The sequence below is a fragment of the Crassostrea angulata genome, chromosome 6 (genome assembly GCF_025612915.1).
Source record: "Crassostrea angulata isolate pt1a10 chromosome 6, ASM2561291v2, whole genome shotgun sequence".
Classification (NCBI taxonomy): Eukaryota; Metazoa; Mollusca; class Bivalvia; order Ostreida; family Ostreidae; genus Magallana; species Magallana angulata.
In genome coordinates this window covers 14,047,363-14,067,940 of record NC_069116.1, presented here as the reverse complement: position 1 = coordinate 14,067,940, position 20,578 = coordinate 14,047,363, and the positions used below count along the sequence as shown (strand labels likewise).

General features: G+C 34.5%; 2 protein-coding genes across 4 annotated transcripts; both read left to right on the top strand.

The window, feature by feature from the left end:
* The first annotated feature begins 2,104 nt into the window (after window positions 1–2,104).
* Window positions 2,105–7,064, top strand: LOC128188002 (uncharacterized). Its single transcript, XM_052858756.1, has 6 exons — window positions 2,105–2,263; window positions 3,206–3,328; window positions 3,532–3,678; window positions 3,945–4,094; window positions 4,263–4,383; window positions 5,493–7,064. The coding sequence occupies exons 1-6, from the start codon at window positions 2,207–2,209 to the stop codon at window positions 5,639–5,641; spliced, it is 747 nt and encodes a 248-aa protein (XP_052714716.1). The 5' UTR covers window positions 2,105–2,206; the 3' UTR covers window positions 5,642–7,064.
* A 3,241-nt stretch (window positions 7,065–10,305) lies between these two features.
* LOC128188001 (coiled-coil domain-containing protein 63-like) lies at window positions 10,306–15,985 on the top strand. Of its 3 annotated transcripts, none has more exons than XM_052858755.1 (11): window positions 10,306–10,431; window positions 10,596–10,767; window positions 11,350–11,480; window positions 11,632–11,813; window positions 11,982–12,163; window positions 12,290–12,477; window positions 12,625–12,839; window positions 12,978–13,146; window positions 13,258–13,421; window positions 14,439–14,533; window positions 15,502–15,985. In XM_052858755.1, the coding sequence occupies exons 2-11, from the start codon at window positions 10,610–10,612 to the stop codon at window positions 15,686–15,688; spliced, it is 1,671 nt and encodes a 556-aa protein (XP_052714715.1). In that variant the 5' UTR covers window positions 10,306–10,431; window positions 10,596–10,609; the 3' UTR covers window positions 15,689–15,985. The 3 variants fall into 3 exon arrangements, with proteins under 3 accessions (XP_052714715.1, XP_052714714.1, XP_052714713.1); XM_052858754.1 differs by lacking the exon at window positions 14,439–14,533 and adding an exon at window positions 14,183–14,277 and having other exon boundaries at window positions 10,397–10,422; XM_052858753.1 differs by having other exon boundaries at window positions 10,399–10,422.
* The last annotated feature ends 4,593 nt before the right edge of the window (window positions 15,986–20,578 follow it).

Sequence of the window (20,578 nt, the reverse complement as noted above, 5' to 3'; positions counted from 1 at the left end):
GCAAAACGCTCAATAATGCAGTGCACTCTGATGTTGAAATAAATGTGACATAGATAGTGATGAGATAAATGTTTATTAAATACAGTTGTATACGCACGGAAAACGTTCAAAAAGTCCTTGTTTATTGACAAATGATGAATTTTACACATACTGATTTTCATCAAATGGACCCCCCCCCCCCTTTTCCAAATTGCTGCATCCGCCTCTGTGATGGCAAATTAAGCACATATGTGAAACTCAGACAAATTGTGAGTTATGAGAATTATTTATCAGAAGTAAAAAAAAAATGATCACAGAAAATACATGTATCTATGTGAATTGAGAATTTTCTGTGACAGGTTGCAAATTGAAGTAGTTAATTTACCAACATCCTTAGAGAAGATTGATTATGTAATAGATGTAATTCTATTCGATCGAAAATTCTATTTGATTACATGGGAAAAATAGGTCACCAAAGTAAAGAAGTATTTCAGTTAATTATAAGCAAATTTCCTAAATATTTAGCGTTAGATTAATGAACAAAAACTTTTTTGGTACTCAATATTGAAGACAAAGAAATTCTTAATCTATAACGTTAAATGATAACGTGATATCGACCATACGATTCATTGGTTTCATGCGCGGATCCAGAAAATTTTTCCAGGGGGGGTCCGAAGGATAATTGTGTTTGCCAGGGGGGGTCCGAGGCATATTTTCGCGATAATTTTACTATGTAAATTTAATAAATTTTCATTTTCCAGGGGGGGTCGGGACCCCCCCCGACCCCCCCTCTAGATCCGCGCATGGGTTTAACATATATACATAAGTAATGTGAACAAACATATGTAGACATTTTTTTAAAACATCACAATCTTGGATTAGACTGCGTGTGCACATAGCAGCGTACATAGCAGTGTGCAGAATGTACATAATAAAAGTAAACTGGATAATGAAGAGTATATTCTCAAAACAAAAACAATAATTATATTTTTATCGTAATTTTGAGCATTTATACGGGTATTTGCCCAAATTACACAACTCTTTGATATTCTTTGTTGAGAGTAATTGAATAAGTTTAAAGAAAACTTTTCATAATAATATTTTTTTTACATACAATTTTCTTATTTCTGTATAGAATGGACAGATTAAAATAAAATGAAACTTATCTTCAAACTGTGATGGTGAACATAGTTTACAAACTCTCTCATTTCTATGGATATTATAAAATCTGCCACGCTCAATCTCAAGGATAAACGGTTTTTACTTCAAAATTGTATTATACAGTTGGTATTGGTTTTGTTAAATATTCTTGTATATACTTAAAAATTATTACATAAGTGCTTATACATTAGGGGATTTTCAAAGTAGCCATGACTTTCTTGTATAAACATGTCGGTCAATCTCTGCTTCACCGCAAGTAAGAATACATGTTCATTATTACAGTTCCATATATATCCAAAACTTAAATTGTTAATCAACAGTTTAAAGTACGAGAGCCAACAATATTAGAGGCTATATTACTGTGTTTCACATTCATTTACCATATCTTGGAAAATATTGCTTAAAATACAATTATCATCACTATTGGTACAATCACAGGGGCTTGAGCAGGAAAAAAACATCGTTAAAAACTGGGTATCTGGAAGGAAAAAGTTTTTCTCTGAGGTACCAGAGACATAAATAACATGTTATTTATGTCTCTGGAGGTACCCACCTTTTTAGCTACACAAGCCCCTGTGGTACAATATTGTTGGAATTAACATGGTCATTTGCTATAACTGCTATACTTTTTAATAATGTTTATACTAATCACTGGCATATCTTTCATTTGTCATGTCTGTAATATGTTTTGCGATGTCACACTTGTCTATTCTGGCAGAGACGTAAATAATATTAATGTTATTTATGTCTCTGATGCTGGGCTCTAAATTATAAAATAGATATAAATCTTCTGTTCTGTTTCGTATCGCATTTTAGGTAACCTTTCAGACTTCAAAACTATGACAAAGGCAATTGATTAAAACCATACAAATTGAAGTCCGGTTTGGCACGTGTATTTGTTTTCATTTTACCCGCTTCCGTGTTTACCTCGACATCATGATCCAACCATTTTCAGTCTTGCTGTCACATGACAACGCTAACATTTGCTGAGTCGTCTTTCCTCGTGGTTTGAGGCCCATTTTCTCCTCATATTTTTCACTCTTTATTGCAGAGAGTTTATCTTAAAATGGCTGAAGCGAAGCCCCATCTCCACCGTGAAGGTACAATGCAGGTGACTGCAAAGGTAAATAACCCATCATAACTCCTGTAGCCTTTATTTTTCGATTCGAAGTGAATGACACCATGCATGTTTTTTGTTTCTATGTTGACACAACAGCGTGTTGTTACACCGTCCAATATCATAGCGAATTAAAACTGACATTGAAAAATGTAAATTGCATGATGCAAAGTAAGACATCGGTTGCACATAGATGCCCTCGTTTAGAACCAGCAATATTTAGACCCAGATTAATTTTAGAAAACTTTTAATGTTATCCAAAATGGCCGACACAGAAACATCGAGAAAAACCGGCTTTTCTATTTGATCCTGACAAGGAAACATAACTCATGGCAGATTATTCAAACATTAATTATGATGCTTCAGAGTTTACCATGAATTCTGCCTACTTAGACTCGGCTCTTACTAATTTTAAATCGTTATAAATAAGTTCAGTACAAGATAAGGGTTCATGTTCTTAATTCTGACTTCTTACGAGGGGGCGGGGCAGGGAGTAATCCAGGGTGGTTCCAATAATGCATGTTGTAACGTGCACCGGTCACTGTGCATTAAAGTTATTTATTTGTTACCTTACTGTATCTAGATGAAGATTCAATAAAGGAAATTAATCTAGATTGCGTGCTTGTAATTAACATTGAAAGGTACCTTATATAAACAATTACTATAGTTAAGACATTATTTAGTGCAGGTTTAAGCTCTATAACTTAGATAAATAATATTTGTTTGCCATTAAAAAAAGGTTCCAAGTAGTTTGATGAAAATATTTCTCCAACAGATAACATTGTTGAACTAAAATAAACATGCAAATCTTGTTACATTTGACTTTTATTGACAAATGTAGAATGGAAAATATACTGCTTACTACTTTTTTAAATGCAGCAGATTGTAAAAAGCTCTACATTTCTTATGTAATGTAACAGAGTGATAATACTTTGCTTTTTTCTTCAGGAAGGAATTGATTATCTTGAATCAGAAGGTAAAACTAAGCTTTTGGAGATGCAGGGCTTGAAAGACCCAGAACCAGCACAGAACTCTCTGAAAAGAGATGGAACAATGGCAGTTACAGCAAAGGTAAATAACACAAGTTTAGAGCTCTAAGGGGGGGGGGGGGGGGGGGACTCCCAAGAGATTTTTGAAGCAATCAGTTGAAATCCTATCAATAATTCCTCGTGTTCATCCATCTTGACTAATTTGAAGGATAAAAATCAACTGCATAATGCAATGTTTTATACTGTAGCCTCTATTTTGTTAAGTGAGATATTATCATTTCATAGGAAGCTGAGCAGTTGTTGGGCAAGGATAAACCAGATGAAGACGCTAAAACAAGAGGGCAGCAGCAGAAGATTGAGGAGATTAAAGAGGAGAAACCAGCCAAAAAAGGCCGCCTGGCCAAAGGGGTCACCATGATTGGAACAGCGAAGGTAAATGTTCAAAGGGAGGTAAATTAGGACACACAAGCCATCAGTTGCATGCAAAAAAGCTTAAATCAACTTGTGTCTGCTTGATGATCTGAATTATTTAATGCTGAATTTAAATCATATTTAAAGAAATATTAATGGTGAATTCTACTCAAATTTGAGAAATGCAATCATCCTTATTTTAAACAATGTATCCATATCACAACAGTACTGGACTTCTGAAAATGACAAGATAGAAAATTTCAACATTTCCTTTATTTTTCCTACAGGAAGCTGAACAGCTACTGGGAAGTGACAAACCAGATGCTGATGCAATGACCCGTGGACAGCAGAAAAAGATTGAAGAGATCTCAAAAGAAGCTCCATCGCCAAAGAAAGCTAGGATGCAGAAACAGGGTACCATGGCTGTTACAGCAAAGGTATATCAACTTCTTGCTACCTTAAAATATGTCATTGACATAAATAACAATTTTTTTTGGCTTCATATTAATTTTGTTCTTGTAATTTAGAACAGGAAAACTTTAATATTTTGAATATTATTGATGAAAACTCTGATCTTAAGCAGCATGTTTTTATTTGTATTGAAGGAAGCTAAAGATCATATTATAGGAAAAGAAAAATTAGGGGACACAAGAGCAGAAACAAAGGCCAAAAAAGCCAAGCCAGCTCCTAAACGATCCACTACAATCAACAAAGCTATCGAAGAAGGTAAAGATAGTTTCTCCTTATCTCCCTGATACACACACCATTGTTTGTTTTTTATACCCCTGCAAATGAAGTTCAAGGGGGCAGGGGGTATATTGGTTTCACAATGGAGCATGTGTTTATAGGGAAAAATTGATAATCTGTAAAATGGGCAGTGGTTTTTGGGTTGTTTTAGTTTCATATAAACTAAAAGTTTTCTATCATGATAAGGAACTAAATTATATCCTTATTAATAAAGAATTTAACTACTTTCAAAAGCTTTTTAAATTGATTAGTCAAGGAAATTGATGAAGTGACCCTATAGGGCATTATTGTAAATGAAATTCAAAATCATTGATATGATTGTAGTGTTTTGGCAATTTTAAAATTGTTTGTAATATTAAATTTTCCTTTTTACATATTTTTACCTAGTATGCTAATTATGATATGTTTTGGGAGTTAATCCAAGTTTAACAAGCTCGTCAAAGAAAATTATAATCCTATGGGATCAATTTTCTGATAAGGAGTTGGATGTACTATAGGAGAAAGTAGGGAAAATTTGAAACAATTAATTGCATCTGTCAAGACTCCCATTAAAATGTTAAAAACATATTTAAGATTTTATCCACAGAGGAGCATTACTTGGCTGTTTTTTAATTTACTGAAAAGGGAGAGGTTATTGTCAATTTGTCATTAGATACAGAAATTTGTAAATGTATTACAAATGTATTTACAGTGAAGTTCTGACAATTTTGATTTTTCTTTTTTAACTAAATTCTTTTTTACAATTCTAGAAATTTTTTTATTTATGAGTCTCAAACCTTTATTATTCAATTTAATTATTTGTCCCATTTGAAATTAGCCTTGCAAGGGTATAGTCCCATTTGCAAGTTCTAAATTTTTTTCACAAAAAAAATCTGTATTTAAATAGAAGTGCACTGTTGGGATGAAATATTTGAAATAAAAATAATTTATCCCATGTAGAGTTTTTTCTTGAATGGTTCATAACTTCATATTGGACCCTTCACATTTCTAATGCATTGGTGAAATGATTTAAATGTAATTTTGTTTGCAGAATCTTTTTATAAAAAAAAATTATGTGCAAGTGCTGTTATAAGTTTGCTTGTTTCTAGCTAAGACGGTGGTTCCAGAAATCAACGTGAATGAGGGAAGAAAGTTGCGCTCGGCTGATAAAAAAGCAGGGCTTAAGCGCGAGGGGACAATGCAAAACACTGCTGCTGAAGGAAAAGCCTTCCTGAAGAGGTCCAAGAAAGGCAACTAGACAATCCCACACTACATTACTAACACAAGGCAGGGCTTGGTAACTGTTCAAATACGACAAGGCAGAGTGTTAACTTGTCTTGAAGTATTATACATTATGGCAGCATTTTTCCTTTCTATTCAGTTTGATAGAGGTATAATATTTCTATACGATTTTGGAATGGAAACATCAATTTTTATGCATGAATATGTCAAAAATTTGAGAAATGCTTTGGTTTTCGAATTGTAAAGACCACAATATTTTTCCACTGTCTAAACTTTACTGCCATTGGTTCCTATATCAGTATGCCAATTGTACTCAATACATCTTTAGATTCCAATATGGTTGAGAGCTAGGATATGGGCATATGTCAATCTCCATTAATCATCTTAATCCTCATTCATTTCTCTTCATGGTACAAAAGTTCTTGAATTTCACACTTGTGTGTTTGTATTTAGTTTGAGAGTCTGTTGACATGTACTTTAAAAAGTATACTTATACTTTTGTACTCAGCTTTTCAATTTCTAGTACTCTAATTTGTCCTCCTACCCTAATTTGTATTGAAGCTCTTTTTTCCTCTTGATTTTAAATGAAATGTTTAGTACATGATAAATCTGGTTTGCTTCAAATTCACTCTGCCACTAGAGTATTTATTGTTCTTTTAATTTTTAATGATTTTGACTTTTGTAATTTTCTGGGTTCTTTATACATGGATACTTGATAAGTGTTAGTTGGTTTTAAAGCCACATTAACAATTGAATGTGTGTTGTACAATTTGTCAGAGACAAGACTGTGACTTTTCTACTCTGTTAGATATTTTTGTTAGTGTAATGAAGATGTAGGCTTTACAAGTTAGATAATAAATATAGACTTAAAATATATTAATTTTGAACATATTTATATGGGCTATTTTTGTTGTTGATGTTGTTTTGTATACACTGTTATTATCAAATTCTAGATTTTTCCGGTCAATTTTAATGTTTTCATATTCAAGCAAGGTCTAAAGATACATACTGGTAGGTCCAAGCATGGAATCTACATATGTCATTTTGGGACCAATATTAAAACTTACCCTTTCCTATTTTTTTTAATCACCCCATCTGTGATTGTATTTGTTAGTGTAGTGCCATGAACAATGTCTGTGTTATTTTATTATAATGGATATTTTTATTTTTAAAAATCTAAATTTTTTTTATGTTTGTATTATGGATTGCTGTGTTTTAAGCGCTGATAATCTGACAAAATCAAAGCACATCAAACAATTTTTTACCAACTGGCAGAGATAGGATCCTCTTTCTTTCCTGTTGGGAGGTTTTCAATTCCAATTTTAGAAAAAAGTGTGTGTGTGTATAAGAGTGTCCAATTTTGTGTGTCATTTTTGTGACCTTTTTGTAGTAACAATTGTAATTATTGAAGTATAAAGAGGATTAAATTTAAAACTGAAGCGATTGTTTTTTATTTCTCCATTAATGACTTTTTAGGTCACCTGAGTGACCTAATGCAGTGGGTCTTTGTCCATCGTTGTGCGTTAACAATTTTACTTTTTTACTTCTCCTTAAAATTACAAGGCCAATTGTTACCCTTTTTGGTATGAAGCATCTCTATGGTAAGAAGAATATAAATTGTAAAATCCATGGCTCTACCACCCCAGGGGTGGGGCCAAATATGCCAAAAAAAGCCAAATTTTCAAAAATCTTCTTCTCTACTCCCATACATGTGAGGAAAAAACTGAATGCATGGTTATGATCTTCATGAAGCCCTCTACAAAAATTGTAAAAATCATGTCCCCTTGGTCAGGGGTCCAGGCTCTAGGGTGGAGCCACTTTGGCCATATAGTGAAAATGCATTAAATCTTAGGAAATCTTTTTCTCTTCTCCCATAGATAGTTCAATAAAACTGAGTGCATGGTTATGAGGTCAACGGACTCCTCTACCTAAACTGTGAAATTCATGGCCCCTGGGACAGGGTATTAGGCCCTAGGACGGGGCGAATTTAGCCTTATAGTGAAAATGTATTAAATCTTAGAAAATCTTCTTTGCTCCCACACATGTGGGGAAAATACTGAATGCATGGTTATGATGTCCACAAACTCCTCTACCTAAATCGTGAAATTCATGGCCCCTGGGTCAGGGGTTCAGGTTGTAGGAGTTGGGGGGGGGTATGGCCATATAGTGTTAATGCATATAATGTTTAAAAATCTTCTTTCCTACAGACACAAAATACAGAATAAAAACTAACTGCATATGTTGAAAAAAATTATCCTGTGATCTTTAATAATATTTTATGTTGCCTGCATGTAAGGCAAGGGTTAAGGCTGGGAGGGGGGGGGGTATATTTGTCTCATTATTCTATTCTGCTCAGGAATTTCAATGAAAAAATTACTTGATTCATATGTTTAGAAAAGAAAAATTGAAGCTGTTCGTCAACGTTGTCGATAAGATATTGTGAAAGCATTTGAAAAGAGTTCAGAAAAGAGGATTATAACAGCTAATGGAGTTATCTTCCCTTGCTTCTTCATAATAGAGTTATCTTCCTTGGCTTGTTCATATTAAAAACAAAAACATTTTTCAATTTTTTCAAAATATTAATAAACAAGTAGACTTGTTAATAGTAAAGTAATAAGTAGTATACTAGCCACCTTGTTTTAGTTTATCTATGAAAACATATAAACATAATGTGCACATCTTCTATATTACGTCATACACTCTGTTAAGAGCTCTCAGTCGTGAGCTAAACTTACTATAGTGTTAGGAGGCCTTTTTTAAATAAATCAGGCAGGGAGATGGATGTCATTACAATATTGTAATCTTCTACTCATAATGAAACTAAATTAAATGCATTTATGAGACTCCTCGACAAGTTTGTGCATGGGCTATGGTACTCAGGTTACCGTTAAGGTCTTTTGGCCTCTTGTTCACCTCTGTTTAAGCTGGATTCTGTTCCTGTAAATATATTTCTTAATTTTTTTAAGTGATCAATGAAAACTTGTGTTAAGAAGACAGATGCTTTGTGAGGAATAATCAGATTCACATAAAAGAGGTATATAGCGCCTTTATAGTTATATCACCCACCTGTTTTTGAAATAATATTATCTTTTACTTTAAAACAAAGGTATCTGTTGCAGTATTATTTTTTAAACCTATGTACTGGTTTTATAATGGTATCTGTTAACAATAACCTGCAGAGGTTCTTAAGAATTAAGATTTTATTATTTTAAACTTCAATAATGTTCGAGACCAATTCGTTTATAATGGCCACATTTGAGATAAAGTGCCCCAAGTGAAATATGAATATTAAGTGCAAAAAAATGTTTATTTACTAATAGCGAGCGCAGCGAGGCGGCGCGAAGCGCCGCTCGCGTAGCGAGCTCCATAGACAACGTGTGCGAACGGAGGAAATTCGAGTTGAAATCTGCACATTGTTCAAAGAAAATTTTGTGGACCCGCGTGAAAAAGTTCTACTATCCCAGTGATCCTTTGCGGTGCATAGCAACTTGGCGGAACAGGAAGCGTTTCAACGGAATATTCTTACCTGTAAATCGCATACATCATTTTCATTTAACAATAAAAAATCCTTTTAAAACCATTAAAGTAAACAACACATATGCTTACGTAAAAAACTGTACCTATGACGTCATTTCCTTCCCCGAATTTGTACGACAATATTTACGAAAACTGTCGAGCGCAAAAAGTTAAGTATGACGTCACAGTGATCTCGCGTTTTATATTCCCGCGATACATTTAGAGGTGGATCAAGCATCTGTACTGAATGTAACGTGTAGGAAGTACACAGTAGGGAGTCACCGTTAATACTGATACTGCGCTCACTATTAACGGTGACTCTTTGGCTGATTAGTTTTGTTTTGATGATTTTTTTTGCTCAGTAAATACACATGCAAGTTCCATGCTAAATTCATTGTCATGTTGATCCAATCATTGTATACGTTAGGTAGGTGACAAAAAATTATTAAAAAAGAAAAGTCTAATCATTAATAGATCTACGTGTAGCCACGTCATTTTGTAATGAATAAATAAAAGAAAAAAATTAAACTGTTAAAATATCTACATGTATTTGTTATAGTTGCATATGTGGTCAAACCTTTCAATAATATTGGATATCACACACTAAAAAAAGGGGGAGGGCACATGTGTACAACGCTTATATAGCGTACAAAAATTAAAAACAAAATTGATGTCACAGAGGAAAATTAAAACACCGGTAACAACAAGGTACAACATGAGAAATAACACAGACACACAATTTATTGATTTTAATGATCATTATTAAAAGGTAAAGAAGAGATAAAAAATTTTAAAAAACCGGCTTTGTGTTTATCAAAATATTTTAATAAGTCTGTTTAACATTTTATTAATGCGCTGTGGTAGTTTTTTGTTTAAGTGTATAAACCTAGGAAGGGACCATTGGAATTAAAGTTTGATATCTTCCGGTTCCTTGCGGTGGTAAAAGTTTTCGAGACAAAGCCAAAGTTTTTTGGTTTGGTTAAGTCCACGGGTTGCATTTATAACAATGATGACAGATGTGTGACTCCTTCTGCGCTCGCCCCAACGGTCACACCGTAAAACATATTATTAATATTAAATCTAAGAATATCTATGCCGTCATATACCACTTGGGCGATTGATATGATATTGACCTAGTCGACCTGTTAAAGAATCGCAAGCAGACGCGAATGTGTTTAAGAACGAGTTAACTTAAAAGTATGTGGTTTCCCATCACTTCCGGTTTATCACCTTAGCAACAGGACTCATCCGTCGGCCATAACAGCAGGTTCTCGTTGACAAGTAGGAAAGGTAAATAAATATTTAATTGTTTTCTGTTCACGTCAAAGTGTCTTTTAGTGTATTTTAAAATTTGTGATTTCTTTACCAACATACTTAATCTTACAACCGTAATAGTTGTGCACGTTAAGCTTTCAACAGTGTCCCAATTACTGTCAATAATTGGTTTTTTGAAGGATTTGTAGCCAAAATGCCGCGACCACGTTCTGCCCGGTCGGACACCAGCGATGCTGATATGGAGGGGCTCCAGGAACAGGAGCTTGTCAAACTCCAGAGACAGTATCGCCTAATGGAAGGAGACAGGGCTGCTTACACCGAGGAGTCTCAGAATATCATCAGGAAACAAAAGTGAGAGAGAGAGAGAGAGAGAGAGAGAGAGAGAGAGAGAGAGAGAGAGATAACGTCGATATTTAATGTGAAAAATCCTGTAGGCCTACATGTACATCATTAGAAAGAATTAATAATACAAATTTCAAACACACTTATTAATGCTCAATGATCATGCTATGCAGTTTTCACTGCTTTGATTTAGATATTATAATTATCTTTTAAAATCATTATTCTCTTTGAGTAGTGTACATGAAATGAATGTTATATAATGGTCTAATTTTTTAATGAGAATAGGAAATTAGCGGTACTTATCTGGCATATGACCAGTTCTTGCAAAGGCCCATTTCTCTACTGTGCATTGCTACAGTGTATGTCATCTTATCAACACATAAAATTATATACAAAAAAATGACCAAATATGCTCTGGCAAGAAATGGTTCTTTGCGAGAATTGGTTGCATGCCAGTAAAGCAGAGTTTTTTTGGGATCATGATTTTTCCACCAACTGTGGCATTGAAATATGTTTATTTGGATTTATTTGACCACTTTCCAGCTATACAAATACCGGTACTGATTAAACCTTCAAGTATCTAAATTACAGATCTGAAGTTGCTCAGCTTGAAGCAGAGAAGCAAGAGCTCTTGAAGGAGCTGAGGTTGGCAGAAAGCAGATTTAACCAGAATTTAGATGAAACAAACACAGACACCTTGGTGGTGCTTGCTGAAGCAAAAGGTAGTCTTCACTAATCAATTACCTTACATATTCTTTAAATATTGACTACAAGTGAAGCAAATCTATGAGTTTTTTATGCCTAAAATGTTACCACATTTACTCTTAGTGCTTTTTCATGGTAGTAAATAAGCATTTATTTTTATATTTCCAGAGGATTATGACACTGAAATTAATGAAGAGAAACAAATGCATACCGAATTAGATGCCAAAATTCGTGAATGGGAGAAAAAAATAAGGAATCAGCACAAAAACATGGGAGGAGTTCATATGAGCTCACAGCACACAGTACAGACCCAGAAAACCATTAGAACACTAGAAAACAGACTTGATCAAGTAAGGAATTTACTACTTAATTCACTCGTATACATGTACTCTGTTGATCAATTTTGATGTACACAGATAGTGTGATGAAGATTTATTGCCAATACATATATATGTATCTTCGTTAATCTGAATCATTAGATTTTAATTTCTAATTATATGTTTTAATTTACTTTTTAGTCCAAGAAGCAGTTTAATGCTATTCTGACACAAAATGCAGTGTACAGAGAAGAAATTGAGAGTTTGAGAGTGGAGAGAAACAGATTTGACAACCTGTATAGAAAACTAGACAAGGAGTTGTCCAACTTGAGAAGAGAGAAGGGTGAACTGATTGAAAAGTCCACACAGGCTTATGATGCCAGGTAAGGAAACCAATAATCTATTGACGAGTACCTCAAAACATTTTATCAACCTCAAACTATATTACATGTATATTTATATTCGTTGGCTGAAATCTTGAACCGTCTGTTTTTATGTACATTCATTAGGGATGAGGCCCAGGCCAAGATGATTCTTCTGAAGGAGAGGGCAGACAAGGACCAACAGCAGCACAATGCTGAAATGAAGGAACTGCTGAGAATCATTGATCATGACAGGAATTTGAGAGAGTTCATGGGGATCAAAGGTCAGGAGAGAGTGGACGACCCCCAGCTGGTTGCCTGGAGACAGAAAAAGGGTGAGCTTACCATATTTATAGCGTAACTGCATAACTAAGAAAAAAATATCCCAATTATGTTTAGGTCTGTTTGATACTTTGGTAAAAGCTCTTCTTTTGAAGATTAAGAATATTTGATTTTATTTTTCAAAAATTTTAATTTTACAGAGGCTCAAGAGGCCGAGCGTAAGAAGGAAAGTCAGGAAGACTCAGTAGAGACGTATGAGGCGGCTTTCGAGAGAATCAAAGAAATGACGGGAGAAGAGGACCTTGACCTACTGGTGCAGCGATTCATTGAAACAGAGGACAAGAACTTTGCATTGTTCAACTTTGTCAATGAACAGAATAATGAAATTGAGACCCTGCATGAACAAATTGAAGAGGTCGGTTTTTTTAGTCATTTTTTAACTTTATTGTTTTTTATCATCTTTCATACAAATTTGAATTGCCTACACCTACTATGCTCCCACCTCTTAACATAGGAATGTAAGAATTATATATCTTATTAAAATGTATTTCAGAAAAATAATGAGATTGAGAAATTCAAACTGCAAGGCATTGAACTTGAGGACCAAAGAAAGAAAATTCTCAAAGAATTGGAAGAACAGCAATTGGTGTGCTCTCAAGAAGCTGATGAATATTCCAAAAAGAATAAAGAAATATATAAAATTCTTGATCAACTCAGAGCAGGTATGCTGCAAACTAATTGATTTAAGCCTTAATTAGGAATTACATACTGGTTGTAGTTCACTTTCCAAAAACTGTATTTATTGAAATGATTTTTATTTCGACTACTTGCAGGTATTGATTCATTGTTCAACAAAATCAACTGTGATAGATCAGCCATTGATGACATGTTGGGTGCCCAGTCAGGCGTGACAGACAGCAACATGATACAGTACTTAGGAATAATAGAGCAGAGAACTAATGAATTATTAGCAGTACAGAGTTATGTTAACTCCAAGGTAACATATTCTCCTATATTAATCATTTTATTACTTAAGGTATTCGATGTATAACGACCACATTTTGTACCTAAGAAATGAATGGTCCGGTATTCCTAATCATAGTATCATTTTGAAGGTGTTATCAAATGAAAATACTCCACCAAAGGAATTTTCAAAATATCAATTATGGTCCAACTAATTACACCTTGAATTTTGTATTGAAGTCTATGGGCAATGTATGTTTTAATGCGATATTGTAAAAAGAAACTTAAAATTTGTAAAACTCTCTTGGTTAATACATGCATAAACTTTCTCTTTATCAAAATATGAATTAAAATGAATCATTTACCGCAGGTATTCTGACGAAATTAAAATTTTCTTTTTTTCAACAAGGGGAGATAACTCTTAAAAAAAATTTAAGGTGCAAAATGAACGGATTCTTATATGTTGTCAGTCTTGTGAATTTGGTTCATTTCGCTTTCATTGTTTTTTAGAAGTACATATTTAACTGGTTTTAAACGATTCAAAATTGTTCAATATCCCTTCATTATACATTGAATACCTTAATATCATGATCTATATTAGGCAAAAATCTAGCAAAACAACTGTTTGGTTTTCTTTATTATAACTAATCAAATATACTATAAACAGAAATATATTTGATACTCATATAATGGATGTTGGAAAAATGTCAACAACACAATAATGTAATGTTCATATTTACATGTATGTGTATTATATTAAACTTGACAATGATCTGCACTGTTGCCGATGTCCAGGACCAAGATAGATATGACGCTAAGCAGCCAGTGTTGCTGGGTGCTGGACCAGCGCCAGGCCAGTCGCAGTACCCTGTCATCCCCCCATCCATTGGGTAGGTACTCCCCGCCACCATGTCAGCATGTCCTAACACATTTGTTTCAGCCTCACTGACCGGCCTGGCCCTGACTGACTGGAGCACCTGTTCACATCCACCTGTCTCAGCATCTCACTGTTCTATGTGTAATCATTCTGTGACTTGTTTAACAATTTCAGGACGAGGATCGTTACCCCCAGAAGCCTCCTAGTCTCATAGGGGGCGGCCCAGGGGCACCCACTCAACAATGGCCCATACATCCTCCCGGCTTTGGGTATTTATGATCAAATTGTAGACAAAATTCATATGGTGTGGCTATATATCCATTTTTATCATAATAAGTCAAATGGACCATTAGAAGGCTTTGGGTCTCACGATTACCATAAAACACTGCAGATTAGTGTTTACATTTGACATGTTATGAGTTTTAACTGGTAGATGGTTTAATGATGTAGCTAGATGAACCTCTGGTCTTTCTGTAATCTGTATCAGCCTCACACCTCCTTCTGTAATCTGTATCAGCCTCACACCTCCTTCTCTGCATGTACCTCATCCATTCATATCACTAACTTTCATTGACTCTTCCTTTCTTCCTTAATTCATTCTCACTTAATACATTTGTATGTAAACTACATGCATATGCTCCATACTAATTCATAGCTATGGGATATGTAATATAAATTGTCAGAAATCTAAAGATTTGTTATATGATTAATGTCAATAATCAAAAATACTAACTCTAGAGGGTATAGGTGCATGGTCATAGAAGTTGTGTACATAACTCATTCATGTAGTTTAGTTAAACTAATACAGGGTATTAAATTTGATTGTCACGTCAATGTGATATAGCAATTTTACCTATTATTTTAATAAACTGTTAAATATCTGTTGGAAGTTGCAAAGATGTAATTATTTTCCTCATACATCCATTTCCTCAGTGCTATTCGTAAACTGTTGTTGTTTAGCAAGCTTTTTCTTGAAGATATTGTTTATTTCTACGCAAAGATGCTTTTATACATATATAGTGTTTTAGAGTTGTCATTTTCTATATCGATTTGTTAATTTTTTACCATGTTTTATCGCTATGTCGGACAATGTAAATTTAAACTTACCAAAAGAGACAATAAAGATAAACCACTATCCGGACGCAACATGTTTAAATGAAATCCAAGTTTTGTTAAATTCGATAAAACGAATTTGAATTGACATGGTTGCTGACATGTTTTGTCTCTCTGTCTGTAGGGACGAGTACGACAGCGAGGGTAGCGAGGCGAGCGATGACGACGCCCGACCCCTGACCCGGAACGAGCTCCAGAACAAAGTGATGAAAACGGTCCGGAAACGGGAGTCAGCCGCCAAGAAGGACAGCTACAAGTACGACCTGCCGAACGCGCGCGACATGCAAAAGAACAAAAAGGACAAAAAGTGAATAACATGGATATCTAAAGAGGCAGACGATCAGTGAGAGAAAGTGCTGAAGGAACAGTCAAGTGATTGTTAGGCTCTGGAATAGACAGGACTGAGAAACCAGACAGTTTTAATCAGTTGTAATGTTTGGCGCTTGATGCCAATAATTTATTTCTGCAAATTCTTGTTTTTTGTGTATTTTTTAAAAATCATGTCTATCAATGTTCAACTTTATATTGAATATTTTTGAATATTTACACAATGTAATGTTTATGTACGTTGTATGTACGAATAAATCGGTCGTTTTTTCGGAAGCTAACTGGACTGGTATGAGCTGGTTTTAATTAAGTGTGTGGACAGCTGATTTCCGTAGATGACCCCTAGTACCACCAGGTTTAAGTACATTTGTTATTGATTACTAATTACTGGTATTAATTAATGCCAGCAACGTAAGAGCGCCTTTTAAAGATTGTTATATGTGACCACAACGGTAATATACTAAACATGTTTGTATTCATTTGACATCGTTGAACACGTCGCGTCGTACGAGTTGGGCCCTAAACGGAGCAGTCGATGCGCCACATTTACCGCCAAAACACGGGAGAGCGCCGAGGGGAAACACGATTTGTCCATTTGTTGTCCCTCTCTGCCGCTCACCTAAAACTAACCTCCTCAGACCAGGCAAAGATGGTCAGTTGTGCCTTGCCTGCCCAGGAGAAAACATGAAGCCAGTTTGGATCCTAGTTTTGGTCGTGTCTGCGCTGAGCTTTATAGAGGCACAAAGGTCTTTGGTGTCCCTCAGTGACGTCATCACTCTTATGTCGTTTATAGATCCAAACTGGGGTGAGAAAGATTTTCATTTCCAAATTTGTATATTTTTTTTATAGTAAAGTTATTTTGAAATTTCATACCATGGTGACTAAGAATGGTTCCGTACCATCTTTAAGAATTACGCGTTGGACGGTTTTAAGAAAAAGGATCACGAAATTGGAAGTATTTTATCAACGTTGTTTAATCTCGATTTCAAAGTATATAACACCGCTTTGGTTTGAATATGATTTCCTTGATTTATATTGATAAAAAAACATATTGGGAGAAAATCTGACAAAGGATACAACTGAGTTTAAAAACGATAATACTGTATATTGCATGAAAACCGCAACACTGTTGAAATTTTTTGAATGCATTTTAAATATATATGTACAAAAATACAGAAGGAAGTAGGTGATAGAACCATTTTAACAAGACCTTGGACTTTCAGTAGGACGTAGCTATCTATTTCTTGCGTCAAAGCAAGTTAATACTGACGCGGTTTCAAGCGAAATATGCACCAGTTGCGTAGTCTTAGCTCAAAAGCAAGACAAATTTTGTTGATTTCAGAGAGCCATGGCTGAGTGGCCAGCAATGAAATAGACAGTACTATGTCACATTGCTGTTTAACACAACTACCCAAAGTCTAAGCTCATGTTAAAATGATTCTAATTTAACGCATGCATGGTAGTAAATCATTTGAAGAAAATGCATACGCATGCATTTTAATTGTGTTTACATATATGATTATAATAAATGAGGTTTAATGTGCATATATAATATCTGAGCACTTGATAGATCTGTTTTAGAATTGTCTGGATGTTGAAAATACATGTTATACAGTTTCTTGCACATTTCAGCCAAAAAAAAATTATAACCGTATATATATATAAAACTTGGACGTGATTTTATTTGTAGCAAAGAAGTCATTAGGTACTAATGACTATCCATGCACTGTGTGTCTGCGAGAGGAAAATTTTGATTGCGCCCAGATTTATTGTCTATGAAGTCGTAAGTGACGTAGGGTAGTGACGTAGGTTCTTCTATAGCGCTCTCTAACTTCTGCTCATTCTCTGTCTATTTACTGACACCCATGGACTAAGTACTATAATGCACAGCGTCATGCTATAGATGTCTTGCAAATATTTGGACTTTGGGTGTCTTTCATGCACGGATATTCTTTGACAGCCTATAATGTCGTTTGTGAATTATATTTTGCTCACATTGCTTGCATTTTTCACTTTTCAGCAGTTACAGTAGTGTAGTCTTTACTTAGTAATGAATAGTACATACTTTTCTATCTTTTAACAATTATAATAGACTGTCCATTGTATATATAAAAATGTTTTGACTTTAGCCAGAAATCATGTAATACCCTGAAGGACAGCAACATCGCTGGTATTTATAGGCATCAATATTTCAGCAAGAAACTAAAAAAGTATCGACTGAAAAATAAACGAGGCCGTATATTTTCTTAAACGACCGTTATATGTCGCAGAACCAGTTAATGTCAACCAAAAACCATTCCATGAAATAAGTAAATTGAAGGTTGGCGGCAGGTAATGACCTGATGATTATATTTAGCAGTGGGCGGCGACTTCTCTATCCAATGGCGATACAAACTGTCACGGTCTACAACGGTATTGTTTACGACCCGAGGCGACTTTGATGGTGTCCATGTACATGTGTATTTTTGACGTCGCAAAACATGTTTTCCTGTAAACATGTGTGGATTATGTGTATATCTTTACCAATGACAAAATTGTAAAATACGTATAGCACCCGTTGTCCTTTCTAATAGACAACTACAAAAGGTTTGGATAACGTATTTTCCAATTCCTGCAAGCTTCTCCGGTGCCGCGTCAGATTTTTGGAATAAGTCGCTTTATTTTATGCCAAGTTGAAAGTACAGTTAAAAGGAGTCAGCTTTTAGCAACACTAGCTTATTAGTACTTTATTCATAGTAATGTAGATAGAGAATTGTCATGCATTATGCTAGAACACGCATTTTACATAACGAAATCCAAATAGATTAACTCGGTTTGCGCCTCTTTTTGTACTGTAAACATATCTTCATGCATCTGTAGATGTTACAAGTGACCTTTTGTAGATGGAGATTGCATGCATTATATTAAACGCCCAAGTACTTGGTCGACTGACATTAACAATTTGTGTTGTTTTATTCCAGCTAAACGAGCTTTCAAATCCAATGATATTCCGTGCGAGCTGTGTTACCATGAAGATAATGTGGACTGTATGAAAGTGTATTGTGGCGGCGATACTTAACTTATTAGATAGACATTGGTTGGTTCCTATGACAGTATAGTTAATCTAAAGAGCCCTGTCAATGAAAGATGTGTTTACTTTCCGGAAACTAATCCATTATGTAAAGGAACGTTATTATTTACTATTTATTGAACTGTCAAATTGTTATTGATATCCAGCCTAAAATATTTTTTTTTAAAATGTACTAGATATCAAGTGTGGATTGATGCATAAAAAGTTACATATTTGGTTCTATGAATGACTAGCGTTCATTGTTAATTTTTATATCATTGTGGTGGGGATGTATTTTATTGAGTACATGAAATTAAATTTAGTGTTAAACGACCGTATCCTTGTCTTGCTGAATGTGTTGACCAGAACTGATTGTCTAAGGTGGTTTGTAACACCAACACAAACCAAGCCATGCATGCCAGAACAAATCGTAACCATTCCATGTCACGATTTAACACCCTCTATGTCTCAATGATTTTATTCTCTCATAAGATTATGAATGGCATAAAGAATATATATTAATAATTTCCGAATGTTCCAAGCTCGTGATTTTCCTTCCATCTCACGATTAACGATCACCATTGTTATAGTAAATCGTGGTTAATCATGGACGTGTTGTCTTTTACAAAGCAGAAATCAGTGGGTTCTTTATTAATTGTATTATTAAATCATATGATGATTATGAAAATTTGCTTTGTATACATGTATGAATTCATAAAAACCAAACAAAATCAACATTTTCAAGAATTTTATCAAGTCTATCAAAAAGAACCAAATTAATTTTCATATCACTTAATTTAAAAAATGATGAAATAATGAGAGTTAAGAAAATCAGCAATAAAAAAACTGGAAATGTCTTGAATATAAACAAATTATCGTTCCAACTATTCTGTCTCTGGCAAGGGCGTCGGGGCAGGGGCGACAACGAATCATTTTTGCCAAAACCGGATTTTTGGGAGTTGATTTTAATCAACTAACCTATGCAGTTACTCTGGCAAACCGAAAGTGAAACAGTGTTTGGACCTAAGCACAAATCATCACCGCTGACAAGACTTAGTTCTCGAAAATAATCGATAAATTTGCCGTAATGAATTCTGAAGCACTGTTTTTCAAGGAACTTATTCATAAATACCGTGAAAATAGTCAGATTTTAAATGGTAGGAACAATTTAGATATTTTTTGTAGTGGCATGTATTCCTACGCTAGAGATTACTATACTGTCTCGTTCAACCAGACGATCGATGGTTTCCGTAAATTTTCGACAACCAGAGAATCTCTCTTGCTTGTCGGAGATTAACGGAGAAAGCTGAGCGCCTGGTTGAACGAAAATAAGGTTCAATATTGCTTGGATCCATACAATTTTTCAGAAATATTTCGATTACTGATAAATACCTTGATGGAGTTAATAGTATCTTTAAGTATTACACGACATGATTCATAAGGGTTTTATCGAAATTCTTTTCGGAAAAGTCTTATTATAAAAAATGTGCGTAATTCAAATACATACATGTAAAAGAAACTACTTGCCATGCAAAATAACCTATCAGCGTTGATTCTAAAATAAATAACAATCGATAAAATCAACTCCCGTCAGTACTTCAGTACTTTGATTTTAAAAGGAATTTTATGTCGGAGATCTGTGTTCATTGGAGCGGCGATGATAACGGAGATTTGTGTTAGATGGAGCAGCGAAGGGGAACTCTATTGTTTATCAAATCAAAAGTAGAGTAACTATACCTGTTTCTGCGTGTGTTGATAATTAAGTTAACGTGGAATTAATTAGAAAGATTAAATATTAAGATACCCCGGTATATGTTCTCCAGCT